Genomic DNA, 21,209 nt, shown 5'->3' with positions numbered 1-21,209 from the left:
CATAACTAGAGCAACTGTGTTTTTGGTAGTTCCTTCTAAAGCCAATTTCAATGCATTATTAGGAAGGGAATGGATCCATGATGTAGGTGCAGTTCCTTCTACAATGCATCAAAGGATTGTGATTTGGAGGAAAGATGGTTTGGTAGAGAATATTGAGGCTGATCAGAGTTATTATTTCAAAGCTGAAGTTGATAATCAAGATATCAACAAAAAGAACTTTGACAAACAGCTTCAATTTATTGCACCATTCATGGAAAATGATGCATCAAGTTCTATGACTAAAGAAGAGAAATTCTTTGTAAAACTTGCACCAGAATGGGGTTTTCGTTGGAAAACTGCATTTGACGATGACTTCGTAGTGGTGAACAATGAAGATTGCCATGAGAAGATGCCTGTAAAGGAAACAGATTTGCTGAATATCCTTGGTCATCAGTAACCCTCTTGTACGAAGTACTTCTTGTCTTCAGCAAATCTGTTTCCTTTACAGGCATCTTCTCATGGCAATCTTCATTGTTCAAAATGGTTCAAATGGTAACTTGAAATATTTTTTTGTGTTAACACCAAGTTATTATTCAATCTTTTTTGTGTTAACACCAAAAATGAAATATTTGGTCGAACTCATGATTATGTTTTCGACAAGGCAGATGGGTTATTTCGACATGCTGCAATGTGCAAAGAGATTTCGACCAAGAGCATACAGACTTCGACACGCCGTGTTTTCGACAAAGTGATTTAATGTATATTTCATGCATGTGGTTAATGATTGATTTTTGTGGGAAAAGCCTTGGTGAAAGAAAGAAATTCCTGGCATAGACATTGTGTGGAGCGTGACTTAGCAAATACTTTCTTATGCAAGCCAATGTCTACACTTTATTACTATGGACTTGAATACTTTAACGTGGACATGGTGTAGCAACAATAACAAGGCAAAGTCGAACATGCGGTGACAAACAAGACTGAAGTGCTTTGAAGATTATTTCCTAGTGTCTTAGTGCATGGAAATTATTTCCTAGTGTCTTAGGAAGTTATAGGAAGTTATTTCTACTTTTAATATAGACCGTAGGATTTAGTGGTAGTTTTCTCTACAAGGTCTATATATAGCAGTTTGTAATAATAACAATGGGTTGGTTTCTTGATTTCTAAAACTCTGCAACACCCACGCCATGGGAGCAAACGGGTTCAGGAGTGTATGGATTGATAGATTCCAACCACCCTCTACATTCCTGCAATTTAATGTAATTGTTCTTGTTTTACTTTCCTTTTTCTTTTGCATTTCTTTTCATCTTTATTCTATTTCTTTTTCTTTTTAACATGCTCACTTGAGCAATTTTCTATCATGTTGTCATGAGACAACTTGTTATTAAAAGATGTTGGATGCATTTCTGACATTAGTGTTCTTAAAGAATGGATGAAGTGTTGATTGTCTTAAACTGCGAGGCTTGAACGATCCCCCTTTAAAAATACATTTGTCACGATCGATATCGATGAACATTTGAAGTTTACGTTACCAAAAATCGGTGTAAACAAATTGGCACGCCCAGTGGGACTATTTCAAGTTTTGCGCGACCCACAAATCGGTGTTAGCCAATATATTTTACTAGCTGTAATAAATATGGTCAAAGTATAGTTGACCTAGATTTAAAGAAGATTCGAACAGAGTGTTGTATTGAAAGCAAATATGGGTTCGAAGATGGTAGAAGACTTCGATAGAGCAGTTTTCGAAGGTGGTTATCAACAGTTATTCTTTAAGTCAGTTTGTATTTTAAGTTTGTTTTCAAATAAGTAAAACTGTCGACTTGTGGCAGTTGTAGTTTGAATTTCAAAGAAGTGTAGTTATTTCTAGACTTAGTATAAATAGTAGTTTTTCATAGGAAAAACAGGTCACAATTCCATCATACAAACTTACACTCAAAGTATCCGTATGGAAGCGAGAAACGAGTCACAAGTTGCAATGTATGAATCTGTGTACCAACTTTTATTTAATCAATACAATTTACCCTTTTTTCTTTAAGTGTTCTTGCACTTTACTTTGTTAAGTTCGATTGAGTTCAAGTGGATTGAATTCGATTGTTTTTATTGTATTTCTTACATTTTCGACACCAAAAACACAGAATTTCTAACAACAAGAACAAACACAATATGTCCTAAGATTTACTGGTTGATCTTGCAAGTTACCATTTGTAAACCAGCGGTTGTTTACGAAAATCCAACGTAAACAAATTGGCACGCCCAGTGGGACCGTTTGTGCTTTTTGTTTATAGTTTTTGTTAGAATTTCTTTTAATTCTGGTTTGTTTTGTTGTGTATGCAATTAAGAAATAAGAAATTGCTTCTTAATATGACACGCGCTAACAACCAAAAGAAAACAAATCCAACATCTTCAAATGAAGATGTGGATCAAGTGACGGTTGAAGATGATGTTCCATCCCCAGGGAATGTTAGAACATCACAGGCTGTTCCAACTAGTAATACAGTCACTCAAACATCGTCTCAGGCCATGCCTTCGATGGCCACAGTAATTTCTCAAGCCATGCCTTCGATGGCTACCCAAACTTCCCATGATTATCCAAATAATACTTCTATTCAAGGAGTTTGGGACCATAGATCAATGCCATATGGTATGCCATCATCATTGATGCAAGGCTTACAAACTAGTGGTAATATGTTTTCAGAGAATTTAAATGTTTCATTACCACAACTTTTTGGTCCTGGGGTATCTACAACATATAGAAGTCCCCAACAAAATTTAACCAACGCTTCTATGGCTGCCATTAGGCAAACTATGGAAGAAACTAATCATGATATGGTTAATATGATGACCCAACAAATTGGTACTGTCATAAATCCTTTAATTCGAGACACCAACACTAGTTATCAACGGTTGTCTGATCAAATGGAAAGAATTGCCAATTTCTTTGGCGCTCCACCAATCCAAAATAACCCATTGCCTCAAAATCGAAATTTGAGGGCAATTGAAATAATTGCTGATGAACCAGTGGTTCGAAATCATGAAAATATTGTCCAACCACAAGTAGTACAACCACAAGTTCAGGCAGAACCTGAAAGGCAACCCATTTTGGTTAACAGAAACCAAGATGCCGATCAAGTGGTTTTACAAGCCCGTCGGAACAATTTCGATGGTCAGAATAATATAGCGGGTATTGTCGAGGCTTTGTTAGCCCAAAATGGTTTTAATATGGGTTTACATAGACCAAATTTTGTGTCTCCTTTGTCTGAGTATGTTTTAGACGCTGAATTGCCTAGAAATTGGAAAATTCCAAAGTTTACCAAATTTGCTGGAGAAACTAATGAATCTACTGTCGAACACATTGCTAGGTTTCTCATGGAAGCAGGAAATATTGCAGAAAATGAAAATTTGAGAATGAAATATTTCCCAAGTTCTTTGACAAAAAATGCTTTTACTTGGTTTACAACTTTACCTCCTCATTCAATTTATAGTTGGAACCAATTAGAAAAAGCCTTTCATGAACAATTTTACATGGGTCAATCTAAGATTAGTTTGAAAGAATTGGCCAGTGTTCGACGTAAAAGTCATGAGTCAATCGATGATTATCTCAATAGGTTTCGTCTCCTTAAGGCTAGATGTTTTACTTCTGTTCCAGAATATGAATTGGTCGAAATGGCTGCTGGTGGCCTCGATTATTCTGTTCGAAAGAAATTAGATACCCAGTACTTAAGAGACATGGCCCAATTGGCAGACAGAGTTCGACAAGTTGAAAGACTTAAAGCTGAAAAAGTTAGAACTCATAACAAATTTCCTAAAAAGGAAAAAATTGCCTATATAGAAACAGGAGATAGTGAACCTGAATTCGATTGGGGTTTAGATATCGTTGAAGACAATGATATAAACCTAGCAGAATTAAAAGATGGACCTCCATATGCTTGTAAAATGTTGAGGCCATCCAATGGAAAAAATCCTGAAGATCCCAAGAGTGACAAATATCCTTCTAAAACTTATACTTTTGATATTACTAAAAGTGAAGAATTTTTTGATCTTTTAGTTAATGATGGCATAATATTAGTGCCACCTAATATGAAGTTACCTCCTTTGGAACAAAGGAAGAAAAGAGGATTTTGTAAATTCCATGGTTTTTTAGGTCATAACTTATCTCGATGTACTCGTTTCAGGGATTCTGTACAAAAAGCTCTTGATGAAGGGAGGCTGAAATTTGGAGAGAAACCAAAACAGCAAGTGGATGGAGATCCTATGAAAAAGGCAGAGTCCATGTTTGCTGATGTGTCTGCCAATGTGGCAGAATCCATGTTTGCTGGTATTTCTATCAATATGGTGGAAATTTCAGATAATATTGATGCAGAAATGGTTATTGAGGACCATCAAATTGAAGAGCCAGTGGTTACTGAAGATCAATTGGCCAAGGAAATGGAGAAAGCATATCCAAAGGCTGAAGAAGATTTGGTTGATTTCTTAAACCGATGTAAAATATCTAACACCAATGCTATGCTTTGTCCTCGATGCAGTGCAGTGTTCGATAAAGAAGCTGCGAAATCTGTTGAAGGATATCAACCTCAAACAAAACGTAAAGGAGGGTGGTTCGAGAACCGTTCTAAATTTGGCTTTAACAAAAGAGGTGTTCCTTACAAGATGAAAACTTCAGAGAAGTATCAAGTGAAGAATCATAAGAAGACTTTCATTCCTTCATCGAAGTCTCCTATTGATACTTGGGTTTTCTCTGGGGGCAAGAAAACTGGTCATTCTGCGCCTCCAGCACCACCAACAAAATGGGTAAAAAGAGCTGTCAAAGTTCCAGACCAACCAGAGAGTTCTAATCCTAACAAGTATGCTTACAAAAATAACTATAAAGGTAAGAATCCTATGACTAGAACTCAATGGCGCCGTTTTCAACGCCAGAAAAAGGAAGGAGTTTTGAAAGATGTCACTAATGATGACAAAAGTAAGGGAAAACAACCAATAGTTTTCGAAATGGTTAAAAAACCAGCTACTGAAAGAATTTTCCCTCCACTATCTTCTGCTTTAAACATCTCCAAAGGGGATGATGATATTCTAACTTCTACTTTTTCAGATTCTGAACCAAGTCTTGACATTATATGTGTGGTTTCTGTACTACCAATTGAATATGCATATGATGTATCTTCGAAGGCCAATCATGATGATGAATGTGATTTCACTGAGGAAATGGCTCGTCATAGGCCTCTGTGTTATTATGTTATGAACAATGGCTGCATCGAAGATCAACATGCAGTGTTCGAGAAACCTGATGATAACATGAAGCTTCATTTAAAGCCTTTGTTTATTCAAGCTAAATTAAATGGTGTTGGAATTAACAAAGTATTAGTAGATGGTGGTGCTACTGTTAATCTCCTACCACAATCTTTTCTAAGAAAACTTGGTATTTCTGAATGTGATTTGAAACCACATAATGTAGTGCTCACTAATTATGAGGGATCTACTGGACAATCTCTTGGTGCTATCGAACTAGAATTGGTAGTAGGAAGCATAACTAGAGCAACTGTGTTTTTGGTAGTTCCTTCTAAAGCCAATTTCAATGCATTATTAGGAAGGGAATGGATCCATGCTGTAGGTGCAGTTCCTTCTACAATGCATCAAAGGATTGTGATTTGGAGGAAAGATGGTTTGGTAGAGAATATTGAGGCTGATCAGAGTTATTATTTCAAAGCTGAAGTTGATAATCAAGATATCAACAAAAAGAACTTTGACAAACAGCTTCAATTTATTGCACCATTCATGGAAAATGATGCATCAAGTTCTATGACTAAAGAAGAGAAATTCTTTGTAAAACTTGCACCAGAATGGGGTTTTCGTTGGAAAACTGCATTTGACGATGACTTCGTAGTGGTGAACAATGAAGATTGCCATGAGAAGATGCCTGTAAAGGAAACAGATTTGCTGAAGACAAGAAGTACTTCGTACAAGAGGGTTACTGATGACCAAGGATATTCAGCAAATAGAATCTCACCAACTGGGTGGGATATCAATAATTGATCAATGGTTGAGCCCAGCATATGGGAAAAGATTACGGCTTATGTAGCCGAGAAAAACTTCGATTTGGCTGAAACAGCCAAAGAAGAAGAGGTCTTCGATACTTCAGTAGAAAATAATTCTGATGACCTCATTGATGATAAAAAATTAGACTGTATTTACGATGATGAACCTTTGGGTTTTGAAGAAGATCCAATGGGATCTACAATAAAAATGAAGGCCCAAGATCCTCTTGAAGAAGTGGATATAGGAGATGGTTCTGTAAAAAGACCAACATACATAAGTTCAAAGATTCCTAAGAGCTTCAAAGATCGAATTGTGGCGCTTTTGAAAAATTACAAGGATTGCTTTGCTTGGGATTATCATGAAATGCCTGGTTTGAGTAGAAAGGTAGTAGAGTTGCAATTGCCAATCAGGACAGACAAGAAACCAGTGAAGCAAATTCCAAGAAGGTTTGCACCAGAGATTCTACCAAAAATAAAAGAAGAGATAGAAAGACTCCTCAAATGTGGCTTCATCAGACCTGCAAGGTATGTTGATTGGTTAGCTAATGTAGTTCCTGTTAAAAAGAAAAATGGAAGTATAAGAGTTTGTATTGATTTTAGAGATTTAAATCTCGCCACTCCTAAAGATGAATATCCTATGCCAGTAGCAGAAATGTTGGTAGATTCTGCAGCAGGTTTCGAATATTTGAGTATGCTTGATGGTTATTCAGGTTATAATCAAATATTTATTGCTGAAGAAGATGTTTCTAAAACAGCATTTCGATGCCCAGGGGCATTAGGATGTTATGAGTGGATAGTAATGCCATTTGGTCTTAAAAATGCTGGTGCTATATATCAAAGAGCAATGAATTCAATGTTTCATGATTTTATTGAAGATTTTATGCAAATTTACATTGATGATATTGTTGTGAAATCATCTTCTGAAAACAAACACTTAGAACATTTACGTTTATCATTCGAAAGGATGAGACAATATGGATTAAAAATGAATCCATTAAAATGTGCGTTTGGTGTTTGTGCAGGCTATTTTTTAGGGTTTGTTGTCCATAAAAAGGGCATCGAAATCAATCAAAATAAGACTAAAGCTATAATGGAGGCTAAAGCACCCTCTACCAAAAAAGAGTTGCAGTCTTTATTAGGCAAAATAAATTTCCTCAGAAGATTTATCTCTAATCTAAGTGGCAGAGCACAAGCATTCTCGTCATTACTTCGATTAAAGAAAGAGGAAATTTTCAGATGGGAGCCTGAACACCAAAAGGCATTTGAAGACATAAAGTCATATTTATCTAATCCTCCCATTCTTTCACCTTTGTTGAAAGACAAAAAGATGAAGTTATATATAGCATCATCTGAAAGAACTATAGGGAGTATGTTAGCACAAGAGGATGAAAATGGTGTAGAAAGAGCCATTTATTATCTTAGTAGAGTTTTAAGTGATGTTGAAACAATATATCATCCTAGTGAAAAATTATGTCTTTGTTTACATTTCTCATGTATGAAACTTAAGCATTATATAAAGCCTTTTGATGTTTATGTTTATTCCCATTTCGACATTATTAAGCACATGTTATCTAAACCTATTCTGCATAGTAGAGTTGGTAAATGGGCTTTGGCACTCACAGAATATTCTTTAACTTATCAATCTTTGAAAACTGTGAAAGGCCAAATAGTGGCTGATTTTATTGCTGATCATTCCATTGAAGAACCTGTGACTGGGGGCATCGAAACATTTCCATGGACATTATATTTCGACGGGTCTATTCATAAAAATGGTTCTGGAATAGGTATAGTTATTGTTTCACCAACAAATGAGGTAACCAAATATAAATTTCGAATTAGCCAATATTGTTCGAATAATGAGGCAGAATATGAAGCCTTAATAAATGGTTTAGAGATTTTGCTCGAACTGGGGGCAAAATGTTTAATTATTAGAGGTGATTCTGAATTAGTAATAAAGCAAATAACAAAAGAATATAAATGCCTCAAAGAAACTTTGATAATGTATTACACTATAGTTAATGCATTACTTAAACATTTTGTTCAAATTGAAGTTCAACATGTTCCTAGAGCAGAAAATCAAGAAGCTAATGATTTAGCTCAATTAGCTTCTGGGTACAAACTTTCGAAGGAACAAGAGCAAGAAGTTATTGAAATTAAAACAAAGCGTAATTCGATAGACATTGTGTCTAACAAATTGTTAAGACCAAAACTTGGGGGCATGGAAGCATCTCAAGGATACCTTCAGAGTGCAAAATTTTCTGAAATTTTGGTCATTAACAATTTGGATGATGATGATTGGCGAAAACCCATAGTCAATTTTTTGGAAGATCCAGATGGCACAACTTGTAGAAAAGTCAAATATAGAGCCTTGAGTTATGTGATAATAGGCAATGAATTATTTAAAAAGACTCCAGAAGGAGTTTTACTTAAATGCCTTAGTGAAGCAGAAGCATATTTGGCTGTATCGAATACTCATAGTGGTGCTTGTGGTACACATCAAGCAGGCCATAAAATAAAATGGCTTTTGTTTCGACAAGGTGTTTATTGGCCAACCATGTTAAAAGATTGCATAAATTTTGCTAAAGGTTGTAAAGAATGTCAAGAACATGCTGGAATTCAAAAAGTACCAGCTAGTGAATTACATTCAATAGTGAAGCCTTGGCCATTCAGAGGATGGGCTTTAGATGTAATTGGGGAAATCAAACCTAAGTCATCCAAAGGCTACAAATATATTCTGGTTGGAATAGATTATTTCACTAAATGGATAGAAGCTGTTCCACTAAAAGATGTTACTCAAGATGAAGTTATAAACTTCATTCAAAAATTTATTATTTATAGATTTGGCATACCAGAAACTATTACTACAGATCAAGGATCTGTATTTACTGGTCGAAAGATGGTAAAATTTGCTGAAGAAATAGGTTATAAATTGTTAACTTCAACACCATATTATGCTCAGGCAAATGGTCAGGTAGAAGCAGCAAATAAGAATTTGATTACTATAATCAAAAGAAAAGCTAGCCAAAAGAAAAAACCCAAAGAATGGCATGAGTTTCTTTATGAAGCTTTATGGGCAGTTCGAACTTCTCCTAAAGAATCTATAAATACTACTCCTTTTCGATTAACATTTGGCCATGATGCTGTATTGCCAACAGAAATCTTACTTCAATCTACTCGAATTCAAAGACAAATCGAAATTCCAACAAATCAATATTTGGATATGATGTTGGATGAATTAGTAGATATTGATGAAGAAAGATTAATGGCTTTAGAAGTGCTTACAAAGCAAAAAGAAAGAATAGCAAAAGCCTATAACAAAAGAGTTAAATCGAAATTATTCCTGCAAGGGGACTTAGTTTGGAAAGTTATCTTGCCGATGGATAAAAAGGATCGATGTTTAGGAAAATGGTCTCCTAGTTGGGAAGGACCATGGAAAATTCTAAGAGTTTTTTCGAATAATGCGTATGAGATCGAAGAACTACAAGAAGATCAGAGAATTATACGCATAAACGGTAAATATTTGAAAAAATATAAACCGATGTTACAAGAAATTAAAATTACACAAGAGTAATTTGATTCGAAATAAAAACTTGGCATTAATTTAAAAATGCCAACTGATGGGCAGGTTACATCGAAATGCTTAAAATGGAAAAACCATTACAAAAGAAAACACAAAGTACTTAAAGATTAAAAAGCATTTAAAGATGGTTTTCACCATTCAGTTACAATCCCAAAACGATCGAGAAACCAGCGAATTTCTGTATCGAGACGACACCTGAAGCAAGCATTGACCAAGTAGTATTCATGATCTGGCCCAGGTAGAAGTGCATACCAGCCTCCAATTCTCCCATCTCCTGCACAGTTGTGGTAGTTGTTGCAAAAACGACGCCTAGTAAGCCAAATAGGCATGGGCCTATTCCACCAAGGACAGCGAAATCGATAAGTTGAAGTTCCTCCCAAAATGTCGCTTCGAAATTCTGCCAATCGATGTGTCCATACAAGATCTTCGAAGTCTTCGAGGATGTTTTCTGGCATAGGCATGGAGAGCGCATTGATGAGAAGACGATAGTACTTTGCACTCAGAGAGTCAGTGGCGTTGATAGCAGTAGTAAGGAGACGTTTCATTTCTTCAATGGTTGGATTAGCATCCAACATGTGTTGAGTGCTTCGAAGAATACAGAACATGGCGTTGCCATGATTCCATAGTCTAAGTTTAAAAGCAAACTTAGAATGAGCCACCATAGCATTGTTGTACCATTCATTGGGGTCGTAGAGAAAGTAGAGGACATCATTTCCAAAAGCCTTAGAAACTTCAGAATCCTCACTGACACGCCAATGCCTGCTATTGGTATGGCGAAAGGCGAAAAGATCTTTCCTGCTTTGAGCAGCAATCTTTGCAGCAATCTTGACTAAAAGATCATCACTCAGATTATCAATGGTGGTCATGATGATTTAAGAAAGAAAAAGCTTTGAGTAAGAAGGATTTTTCAAACGAAGACGAAACAAAGAAATGAGTGATTTTTATAAAAAAGGAAAATCATATTTATAGTGGAAGGAAGTTGAAAGAAGTGGCTCAATCAGACGGTTCTTCTTACTTTGAAGATGATGACACGTGGGAACAGTTATTCCAATGGCCAATGGTTACTTAACTTTGTAACCTGAGGGAAGTTTTAAAGGTTTTCTTTTAAAAAGGATTTATCTGTGTTAAAAGGTCATTTATTGGTTTTATTTCTTTTCAACTTCCTAGACAAGTTTAACTTGTTGGGTTAAACAAAAAAGTTACTTTTTTGTTTCCTCATCATTAATATGTCTTGGAAATTGTGCCAATCTTGTTTGGATTTAAATAAAATTTGAATTCGATATAAGAGAATAAGAAAGGAATTTCGATGATTGAAAAGAAATTGTCGTTCAAAATAGAAAATGGTCCACAGATTGTTATAAAGACATTACAGACCAAGATATTCGATAAGGCTGAAATAAAATAAAAGTCTTAGAGAATAAAATAGAAACAGAACTAAATCTCAAATGATGAGATGAGTTTCCCGATTTGGCTTTTGTATTCAGCCAGTTGAGTATCGAGAGCATGGTTGTCACTTGCAAGTTGAGCAATGGTAGACTCTAGTTCCTTGGAGAGCTTGAATTTGTTAACAGCTTCATTGGCTTCTTGATTTCTGGCTTCATCCTTAGCCAAAATTTCAGCTTTCTGAGCTTCCAACTCTTTAATCTTGGCATCGATGTCAACCACTTGCTGCTTTGCATTGTTTCTCTCTTGCTGAAGAGTTTCAAATTTCTCTTGGAAAGATGACAGTTCGATCACAATTTGATCATGATGCGCTTTCTTCTCTTCCATTTGAGCTTGATCAATTTTTCTCTTCTGGAAGTTTTGATTAGCACTCTCCAACATTGGTTCAAGATAATTAAACAGGTTTCGAAATTTCCAACCAGTTGGGAGAGCACCAAGCTTTTCGAATAAACTCCTGATTTCAGCAAGAGCTCCAGCATCCTTTTCAATCAACTCTAGCAAGTCGGCTTCGATGATCCTCTTTTGAAATTCTGCTAGCAGGTTGTTCTTTGAAGTCTCAGAGGGATTTCCCTTGGATGAATCAGAAGTTTGGCCAGTACTAGTTGAGAAAAGAGTATTACTCTTAGCTATCAAAGCAAAAGCATTGAAAGGATCATCTTTGGCCAATCGATCGATTTCTTCTAGATCGATCATAGGAGTATCTTGTTGAGCAATCATCTCTGCATCACCAGGAGCATTTTGTCGAGTAGTTATTTTTGTATCTTCAGTAGCAAAGTTTGATACATTATCTCCAAGGGTGGGTGCAAAATGAGATTGGTCATTGTTGAGTGATTCATCATTTACCAAGTCATCAGTGGGTGTTTCTGTTTGTTGTTGTTGAGGAAGATCCACTTTAAGACCTTCTGGACTGCTAGCATCATCATGCTCATCTTCTTTGTCTTCAGCAATTGGTGAAGTGGTCTTCGAAGAAGGAAGAACTTGCCCATGTTGTGATGGATTAGTTTGTTCTTGTTCGATACCCTAAAAAGAATAAGATAAATGCTTAAAACAAGACATTTAGAAATATTTCGTATAAAATATGGTTTCGATAAAATACCTTCGAACCATTATCACCAACATGTGAATGAGCACTAGAATGAGAAGTCTTTCGAAGACGTTTGAATGGTTTAGATGGTGAGATGGGGGGAGAACCTTCAGAAGCTTCCACTTCGACTTCCTTTTCTTGGACAAGTGATATTTGTTCCTGTTTTCTTTTCCTTCTTCCTTCAGTATTGACTTTGGGAAGTGTTACTTTGGAAGCTTCGATCTGTTCTTTAGTTATCTCCACCTCGCTATCATCATCAGAGAGATCGACAGTTGCTTGTTCTTTCTTGTTCTTCGATCTAGAAGGTCCTTTTGATGAAGTTGTTTTCACTTTGGGTTCCTTTGATTTAGGAGGTTCCTTCGATGCAGCCTCAGATTTCTTCGATTCAACTTCTTTAGTTTGGGAAGCTTTCTTTTTCTTCTTGTCAGACTTGCTTTTCGAAGTGTTCTGGGTGCTGGCATCATCGAGCTTTGCTTCTCCTAGAGTTAAAGGCAAAGCTGAAATATGTGATTATACAGATAAGTACTATTTCTTCTAAAAATAGTATTAATATATTTTAATAAAAGAAAAAATCATACCCATGATACTGGGAGTTTCGATTCGAACTTGGGATAATTCATAGCCAAGTTCACCATTATATTGGTATAAATTGCATTTAGCATAGGTTACTAAATTATTCTGTGGGAATTTGAAATTATAAAGTAACCATTTTGGGTATGGTGGCCTAAAGGCCAAAGCAAGATTACAAGATGGAAGTCTTGCTAGTCTCATTTTCTTTTCTAAAACATAAAGATATTTATTGGGTGTTCTGGGGGGAAAAATTGTTTCTGGAATTTTTTCTCGAACTTTATCTCTCAAAGTTTGAGCAGCATAATATACTGTCCTCTTTGGATGTAAAGGGTCATATGCTGTTTGATAATATCTTTGAAATTGCTGAATTTCTTTAATGTGCGTACCTCTAGTCTTCTTGTCTTTGTTCTGCAAAGTGTGAAAAGTACTGGTCAGTTGAGGCAGCAATTCATCAGGATTCCCTCGATTGGATTGGCGTGTGTAATAATTTCGCCACCATCGAAAGAATGCTTCAGAGCATGCAAATGATGTTGAGAAATATGTAGGCTCGAACACAGTTGTTCTCCTGGCTTGAATTATGGATTTCCACACAGGTTCGATCAGAGGAATTTTCCATTCACTTATACTTTTGAACAAAGAGCTGGGTTTCGATTGAACCATACCAAACTGTCTAGCTACATGGTTAGGTTGATAACCATATACTCCATAAGGGCTACCAGGTGTAAGTCTGCTAGATAGATAGGTAGGGGTCAAATAAGCTTCCCATATAGCATTGATTTCTGTTTTGTTGGCTGTTTTCGAAGTAGTGGGAAAGTCCTCTTTGAACCAGTTAGGTCCATATTTCCTAGTGGTAAATGGTGCCATCATAGGGGTGAAAATGGGACAATCAAGCAGGGTTTCATAAGCATTCTCAAAAAGTTGTTGTGATGACTTGTTCCCATCGGGGTGAAACATAGCTAAGCCTATACCTTCAGTGGTCTTTTCTGAGTATGCTGATGTGTAAGAGGAAGGTAGGATCGAAGCAAGTTTTGATCCAAAAATGGCTAAAAGCCATAGTTGGAACAACCATATGGGTCCTGATACAACTAAATTCCCACCAGTTTGGGGATAATCTCTAAGATTATTAGTTGTATGGTTAAGGGTTTCATATAAAGAACCTAGAATCAGTTTGCTTAAACAAATATCTGTTCCTTCATGTAACTGACTAGCTAGACACATGAATTTCTTAGGGACTTGTACTGACCTTGAGCAAAAAACATGCATAGATAACCAGTAGGTCAAGAAAGCTACATGTTCATCTGCAGATACTTCAGCACATTTGGTATCATGGTTGTTAGCTATAAACAAACCATAGGCAGGGCTATCGAAATTTACTGAGTATTGAGAGGTGGTAACATCTGGATTAAAGGTGTATCCAGTTGGTTTTAAGCTAGTAAGGCCAGCCACATCTAAAAGGGTAGGAGTGAGCATTCCACATTTCAAGTGAAGGCTGTTGTTCGATGGGTTCCAAAAATGTAAAGCAGCAAATATCAATTCATTATGGTATTTTGGACCATATCGAGATATTTGGATGAGATCAAAAATCCCTTTCTCCTTCCAGAATTGTCCCTTTTGTTTTTGAACTTTGTCTAACCAAGCAATGTATTCTGGATAAGTTTTTGGTTCAGTCCTAATTTTGGATTTTACAAAACTTAGGTCAAAAGGACCTTTTGTGAAAATTAAAGGAGGTTGAGTTTCAATACATGGGAAAAGAGAGTTAATCTCTGGAGTTTCAGGTTCTAGAGAAATGGGGCCTAAGAATGCATGTGGAGTATCAGTACAAGGGATGATTACCTGGGTTTTCCAGATAGCTTTTTCAGCTTCATTGATCTCTGGTTCGTTCATAAAAGCAGGAGCAGCACTGGCGATTTCTTTAGTAAAATCAATGGGTTCTTCGCGATTCACATGAGAAGTTCCTACTGCGTTCGTCATTGTTTAAGTGTTTTTGTGAGAGGTTGATGAATAGTGAAGATTTCGTGTTTAAAGATAGGAGTTGCAGAAAATTCAAAGTTTTTTCTTCGAGAGAATTTTTGGCGGAGAAGAGGAACAGTGAAAGTGAAAATGAAATGGTGAAAAGTGAGAAGAGTAAAGGTGAGTTTGTTTCTATATAGACCTTTGATCATGACACATGTCAAGATCTTATTTTGACAGTTTTACCATTAAAGTGTTGTCTTTTCCAATGTTAGAGAACGTGGCCCACTAACTAAGATTGTGGGGTCAGTATTTAAAGGAAATTTGAATTAATTTTTGAATTAAATACTGACATCATTCATTTCGATGGAGAATGTTAGTTATTTTTTTCAAAAACGTCTTTTTCTTCTTCGGTGAAATCGAAAATGGCGTTTCTGGGGGGCAATTTGTTAGCCAATATATTTTACTAGCTGTAATAAATATGGTCAAAGTATAGTTGACCTAGATTTAAAGAAGATTCGAACAGAGTGTTGTATTGAAAGCAAATATGGGTTCGAAGATGGTAGAAGACTTCGATAGAGCAGTTTTCGAAGGTGGTTATCAACAGTTATTCTTTAAGTCAGTTTGTATTTTAAGTTTGTTTTCAAATAAGTAAAACTGTCGACTTGTGGCAGTTGTAGTTTGAATTTCAAAGAAGTGTAGTTATTTCTAGACTTAGTATAAATAGTAGTTTTTCATAGGAAAAACGGGTCACAATTCCATCATACAAACTTACACTCAAAGTATCCGTATGGAAGCGAGAAACGAGTCACAAGTTGCAATGTATGAATCTGTGTACCAACTTTTATTTAATCAATACAATTTACCCTTTTTTCTTTAAGTGTTCTTGCACTTTACTTTGTTAAGTTCGATTGAGTTCAAGTGGATTGAATTCGATTGTTTTTATTGTATTTCTTACATTTTCGACACCAAAAACACAGAATTTCTAACAACAAGAACAAACACAATATGTCCTAAGATTTACTGGTTGATCTTGCAAGTTACCATTTGTAAACCAGCGGTTGTTTACGAAAATCCAACGTAAACAATGGGTTAGGCCCATTAAGGTTTGAGAGATAAGCCTAATTAAGTGAACCTATATAAACTAATGTTAGTAGAGAAATAGGGTTTTTTCCACAACATTTTTCATTTGAGAAGAAAAGAGATAGAGGCTAGAAGGAAGAACAAGAACAAGGGTTAGAGGCAAGAGAGGATTCATCATCTAGGAGCTAAATTGAAGCTTGGGTTAGATAGTCTTGGTGCTAGAGGTAAGAGGGTTAGAATTCAACCATAATTCATAACTTTTTCTTTCTTACCCATTTTTATGAAATTGATGAATTGAATCTAATTGTTGTAAATTCGTGCATGATTGTTGTTGTTATGTTTGAGAACATGATTTATATGATAATTGCAAGCTAGTATGTGAATTAACATGTTGAAATGCATAATTGTGGGTAAATTGTGTTCTTGAGCAAAAATTGATGAAGAATGAAGTTGTGGTTGTTGAATTGTTGATGAATTCATGTTCAAATGTTGTTGTTGTTTTAACATGTGTTGTTGATGAATTGATGCAATGGGTATCATTGAAATGATGAATTATGATGAGATTTGTTGTTGTTGTTCAAGTTGGTGAAGTTTGTGTTAAGTTGTTCATGTGAAGGACCCAAATGAAATTTTGATATATGAGGTTGTTGACTGAGTTCTTGATGTTTTTGGATGAATTGGAATTGGTAGAATTTCTGTTTTCATATTGTGGTTGTGTTAGTCGAGTTGTTTGGGAGAAAACGGGTTTTTCGTGTGAAATGTCGGTGTTTAAGCGGTTTTGCAAAGAAAATGATTATGTGAGATTTGGGAGAAATGATTTTGGGATGGTTGAAACTTGAATTTATCTGTATATTATGATAGAGCTAAGTGTCAGGAGCGTATAGGCGAAAACGGCATCGAAAACGAAGTAACGGTTTGATTTTTATGCGCGAAAACGTGAAGGTTAAAAAAATCTGCTACTGTTAAGAAGCGCTATCGTTCAGAAGCGCTACTGTTCAGAAGCGAACCAGTTCAGAAGCGATCCTGATCAGAAGCTGATCCAGATCAGAAGCTGATCCTGATCAGAAGCTGACCCAGATCAGAAGCTGATCCAGATCAGAAGCCAGCACTCCTGTTCTGTGTTCTTGCGTCTTTTTCTCACATTTCTGTTTTGATTTGGCTTTTGACGTAAACATGAAAGTTGTAGATAATTTTGTTAGCTTTCCAGAGGCTTTGGTTTGACTTGCAAATGATTTTTGGTTTGTGAGTTATGAGGAAAATACTCCAAGGTGGTCTTAGGAAAATTTTACGAAAAATCCGCATAACTATTTCTAAGTCGACCCAAACTCTGTGGAATGTTTCTTAACTTCAAACTTATGTTCTATAAGTTCAATTAAGGTGTTTTAGAGTATTCAACTGATGGTGGGATGGATCTAACTTGTTTTGATTCGAAAATGGAAATTTCTTGAAAAGTGATAAAGTGAGACGAATTTTGTGATTTTCATGATTTCGTCGCATTTGGCCGGTGAAACGTAATGGTATCCTCTACTGTACTTATAAGTAGCCTAGAGGTATACTTAGTTGAGGCATTGAATCTTGTTTACTTAGTTTTGAATTAATTGATTCAATTAATTTTAAGTTTTGACTTTGAGAGACGAACTTGACTAAAGATGACTTTTGAGAACCAATTGATTGTGAATCCTTTATGGGGAATTGTTATATGATATGTGAAGATGATTGGTGGTGCATTTATGTGACAACTTTATGTTGTGTGATTTTTGATGTTGTTGGTGATTGTATATGTGTTAATTGGTGATGAATTGTTGATGATTGCATATATACATGTATTGGTGATGATGAGGTGATTATTGTTTGTGTGAACATATGCATTTGTAGTTGAGTCATATGTTCATGCATTCATGACTGATGGTGGTGGATTTTATATCCAAGACTGATGGTGGCGGATTTTATATCCAATTGAGGTGAGTACGATGTTTTTGTTGCATCGAAGGTGACGACCTTGAGGTGTTTTGGTACCACATGCATCTAGAGAAGAGTCTAGAACATTGCATGCATTTGAATAATTGATGAGTTGTGTCATAATTGAATATATGACTTGGTGAATTTGTGTATTGGTGAAATTTGGTGAATGTTGTGATTGTGTGGATTGTTGTATATGTACATTTGTGAATTTTGTGGATGGTTGTGACTAATTGTATTATGCTCTAATTGCATGTCTTAATTGTTTGTGCTTATACACTTGGTGAATCAATTGATGATGGTTATTTTAATAATAATGATGAGGTGAGATTTGTATATGTATATATACATATATGATGTGGTGATGTTCTTTGCTAATGATGATGGCTTGCTTATAACTTCGATATGACGAATTGTACTTGTTGAGATAAGCATGCTAGATGAGTAATGAAGTGAGTAATGTTTTCATTGATTGATGTTGATAAATGATGAGCTTTTGTTGATGACTTGATTAGAGGTTGAATATGCATGGTATGCTATGATAATAATGTGATAGCTTGAAATGTAAGTGATGGGGGATAATAATGATCATGTGATGCTAGTGTTCTAGGAGGGAGGGTTATGTATATGTGATACGTGTATGATACACTTGTTGATATGAACTTGGAATGATTGTATGGAATGGTTTGAATGGTATGAGAATCATGAATACTGTGAATACATGTATGATTTGTTATTTTGTATTCTTGAATATATCTTTCATTTCCAATGTTCTTGTTTAAATCTTTTATGGATTATGATGATGTAATGCTAACCCTCAGTGGTCTGTGGTGGACCGCCTACCTCTCTGTATGGATGGGTAGACGGCGTGCAGGATGCTTAGTTGTTGCTTGTTGATGCCGAGGAGTGGAGTTCCTCTTTTTCATGCAAGTGTCTAGATTAGGGCTCTGATCTAGGATAGTCCTTGCATGTTGTTTCATTTTGACTATGTATCTTGGAGTTGTTGATATATTATGTTATTTGGGATTTGGAGAATACAATTGTATTTTGTTGAGATCTGGAGATGTTTTATGATTTTTAAGTATGTCCGCTGCTATGTTGTGTAACATGATCTTTATGCATGTATGATTTGTGGTTTATTCGGAGACGTAGCATCTATTTCTAGAATATTTCTGATGTATTCGCGCGTTTTACCGCTTAATAGAAATAGGGTGTTACAAGTTGGTATCAGAGCCTGGTTGGTCTTGTCCAGACCAGAACCCGTTGATTTCCCTGTTTGTATGCGACATGTACGGAAGTACTGTCGGTACTTGTTGTGTTGTTTCGTTCTTTTAGGTGGGTTTGAGCTTAGTGGGGGAGTAGCAAGTTGCTTCAGGTTTGTTAGGTCTGGCAAGGGAAGGTATCTTTGGCTGCGGAGGCTCAGTTGGTTGTGGTTTGTGTTAAGGTTTATGTTGATTTTGAGTTGGATCTTGTGTGTCTTCCGTTGAAGCATATGGACGTTATTTTTGGTATGGATTGGATGTTGACTTTTGGTGTTAACATTAATTGTTTGACCAAGAGTGTAACGTTTTCTAAGCCGGTAGTTGAGGAAGGTAGAAGGTTCTTGACCGCGGAGCAAGTGAAGAAGTCATTGGATGATGAAGCTAGTGTGTTCATGATGTTTGCTTCCTTGAAGGAGAGTAGTGAGAAAGGAGTTGGTGATTTGCCGGTAGTGCAAGAGTTTCCAGAAGTTTTTCCGGACGACATTACCGAGTTACCGCCGAAGAGGGAAGTTGAGTTTGCAATTGATTTGGTGCCTGGAACGAGTCCTATTTCGATTGCGCCGTATCGGATGTCTGCATCAGAGTTGGGAGAGTTGAAGAAGCAGTTGGAAGAATTGTTGGAGAAACAGTTTATCAGGCCAAGTGTTTCGCCGTGGGGAGCTCCTGTGTTGTTGGTTAAGAAGAAGGATGGTAGCATGAGATTGTGTGTGGATTATCGGCAGTTGAACAAGGTGACAATCAAGAATCGGTATCTGCTTCCGAGGATTGACGATTTGATGGATCAGTTGGTTGGTGCAGAAGTGTTCAGCAAAATTGATTTGAGGTCAGGATATCATCAGATTAGAGTAAAGGCGGAAGATATATCCAAAACTGCGTTCAGAACGAGGTATGGACACTATGAGTATTCTGTGATGCCATTTGGAGTGTCCAATGCGCCAGGTGTCTTCATGGAATACATGAATAGGATATTTCATCCTTTTCTGGACCGTTTTGTGGTGGTATTTATAGATGATATTTTGGTATATTCGAAGTCTGAAGAAGAACATGCCGAGCATTTGAGGATTGTGTTGGGAGTGTTGAAGGAGAAGAGGTTGTTTGCTAAGTTGTCGAAGTGTGAGTTTTGGTTGCGGGAAGTGAGTTTCCTTGGTCATGTGATTTCTAAAGGTGGCATTGCGGTGGATCCGTCGAAGGTTGATGCAGTGTTGCAATGGGAATCACCTAAGTCTGTTTTTGAAGTTAGAAGCTTTCTTGGATTGGCAGGTTATTATCGGAGGTTCATTGAAGGATTCTCTAAGTTGGTGTTGCCATTGACGCAGTTGACTCGGAAAGGACAAGCTTATGTTTGGGATGCTAAGTGTGAGAAGAGTTTCCAAGAGTTGAAGAAGAGGTTGACTTCAGCTCCAGTGTTGATTTTGCCGAATCCGAAGGAATCTTTTGTTGTGTATTGTGATGCTTCTAAGATGGGGCTTGGTGGTGTGCTTATGCAGAATCGGCAGGTTGTGGCTTATGCTTCAAGGCAGTTGAAAGTGCATGAGAAGAATTATCCGACTCATGACTTAGAATTAGCGGTTGTCGTGTATGTGCTGAAGATTTGGAGGCATTATCTGTATGGTTCTAAGTTTGATGTGTTCAGTGATCATAAGAGTTTGAAGTATCTGTTTGACCAAAAGGAGTTGAATATGAGGCAGAGAAGGTGGTTGGAGTATCTTAAGGATTTTGAGTTCCAGTTGAGTTATCACCCTGGAAAGGCTAATGTTGTTGCTGATGCTTTGAGCAGGAAGTCGTTGCATATGTCTTCTTTGATGGTTAAAGAGTTAGAGTTGATTGAGCAGTTTCGAGATTTGAGTTTGGTTAGTGAGTTGACACTGAATGGTGTGAGGTTGGGAATGTTGAAGTTAACAAGTAATATTTTGGAGGAGATTAAGAATGGTCAGAAGGAGGATTTGGAACTTGTAGATCGAGTGGTGTTGGTTAACCAAGGTAAGGGTGGAGACTTCAGGTTGGATGAGAACGATGTTTTGATGTTTCGTGATCGTGTTTGTGTACCAAGTGTTCTTGAGCTTAAGAGGCAGATTTTGGAAGAAGGTCACAGAAGTAGTTTGAGTATTCATCCCGGAGCGACTAAGATGTATCAGGATTTGAAGAAGTTGTTTTGGTGGTCTGGAATGAAGAAAGAGATCGCAGAGTTTGTGTATGCTTGTTTGGTTTGTAAGAAGTCTAAGATTGAACATCAGAAACCGTCGGGTTTGATGCAACCGTTGTTTGTGCCAGAG

At 36.5% G+C, this 21,209-nt stretch overlaps 2 protein-coding genes across 2 annotated transcripts in view; both read right to left on the bottom strand.

The window, feature by feature from the left end:
- LOC146934953 (F-box/LRR-repeat protein At3g26922-like) overlaps positions 1 to 21,209 on the bottom strand; it is a 52,553-nt gene that overhangs the window by 19,556 nt on the left and 11,788 nt on the right. The window lies entirely within an intron of this gene.
- LOC146934955 (uncharacterized) lies at positions 11,020 to 13,521 on the bottom strand. Its single transcript, XM_085757349.1, has 5 exons — positions 13,509 to 13,521; positions 12,125 to 12,609; positions 11,649 to 12,048; positions 11,448 to 11,558; positions 11,020 to 11,123 (listed from the first exon to the last, which is right to left on the bottom strand). Exons 1-5 carry the CDS (start codon positions 13,519 to 13,521, stop codon positions 11,020 to 11,022), a joined length of 1,113 nt encoding a protein of 370 aa, XP_085613475.1.

The sequence above is a fragment of the Medicago sativa genome, chromosome 3 (genome assembly GCF_051527215.1).
Source record: "Medicago sativa cultivar Bolivia chromosome 3, Bolivia_mono, whole genome shotgun sequence".
Lineage (NCBI taxonomy): Eukaryota > Viridiplantae > Streptophyta > Magnoliopsida > Fabales > Fabaceae > Medicago > Medicago sativa.
Note: the sequence above shows the minus strand (reverse complement) of the source record. Positions and strands in the feature narration are given on the sequence as shown.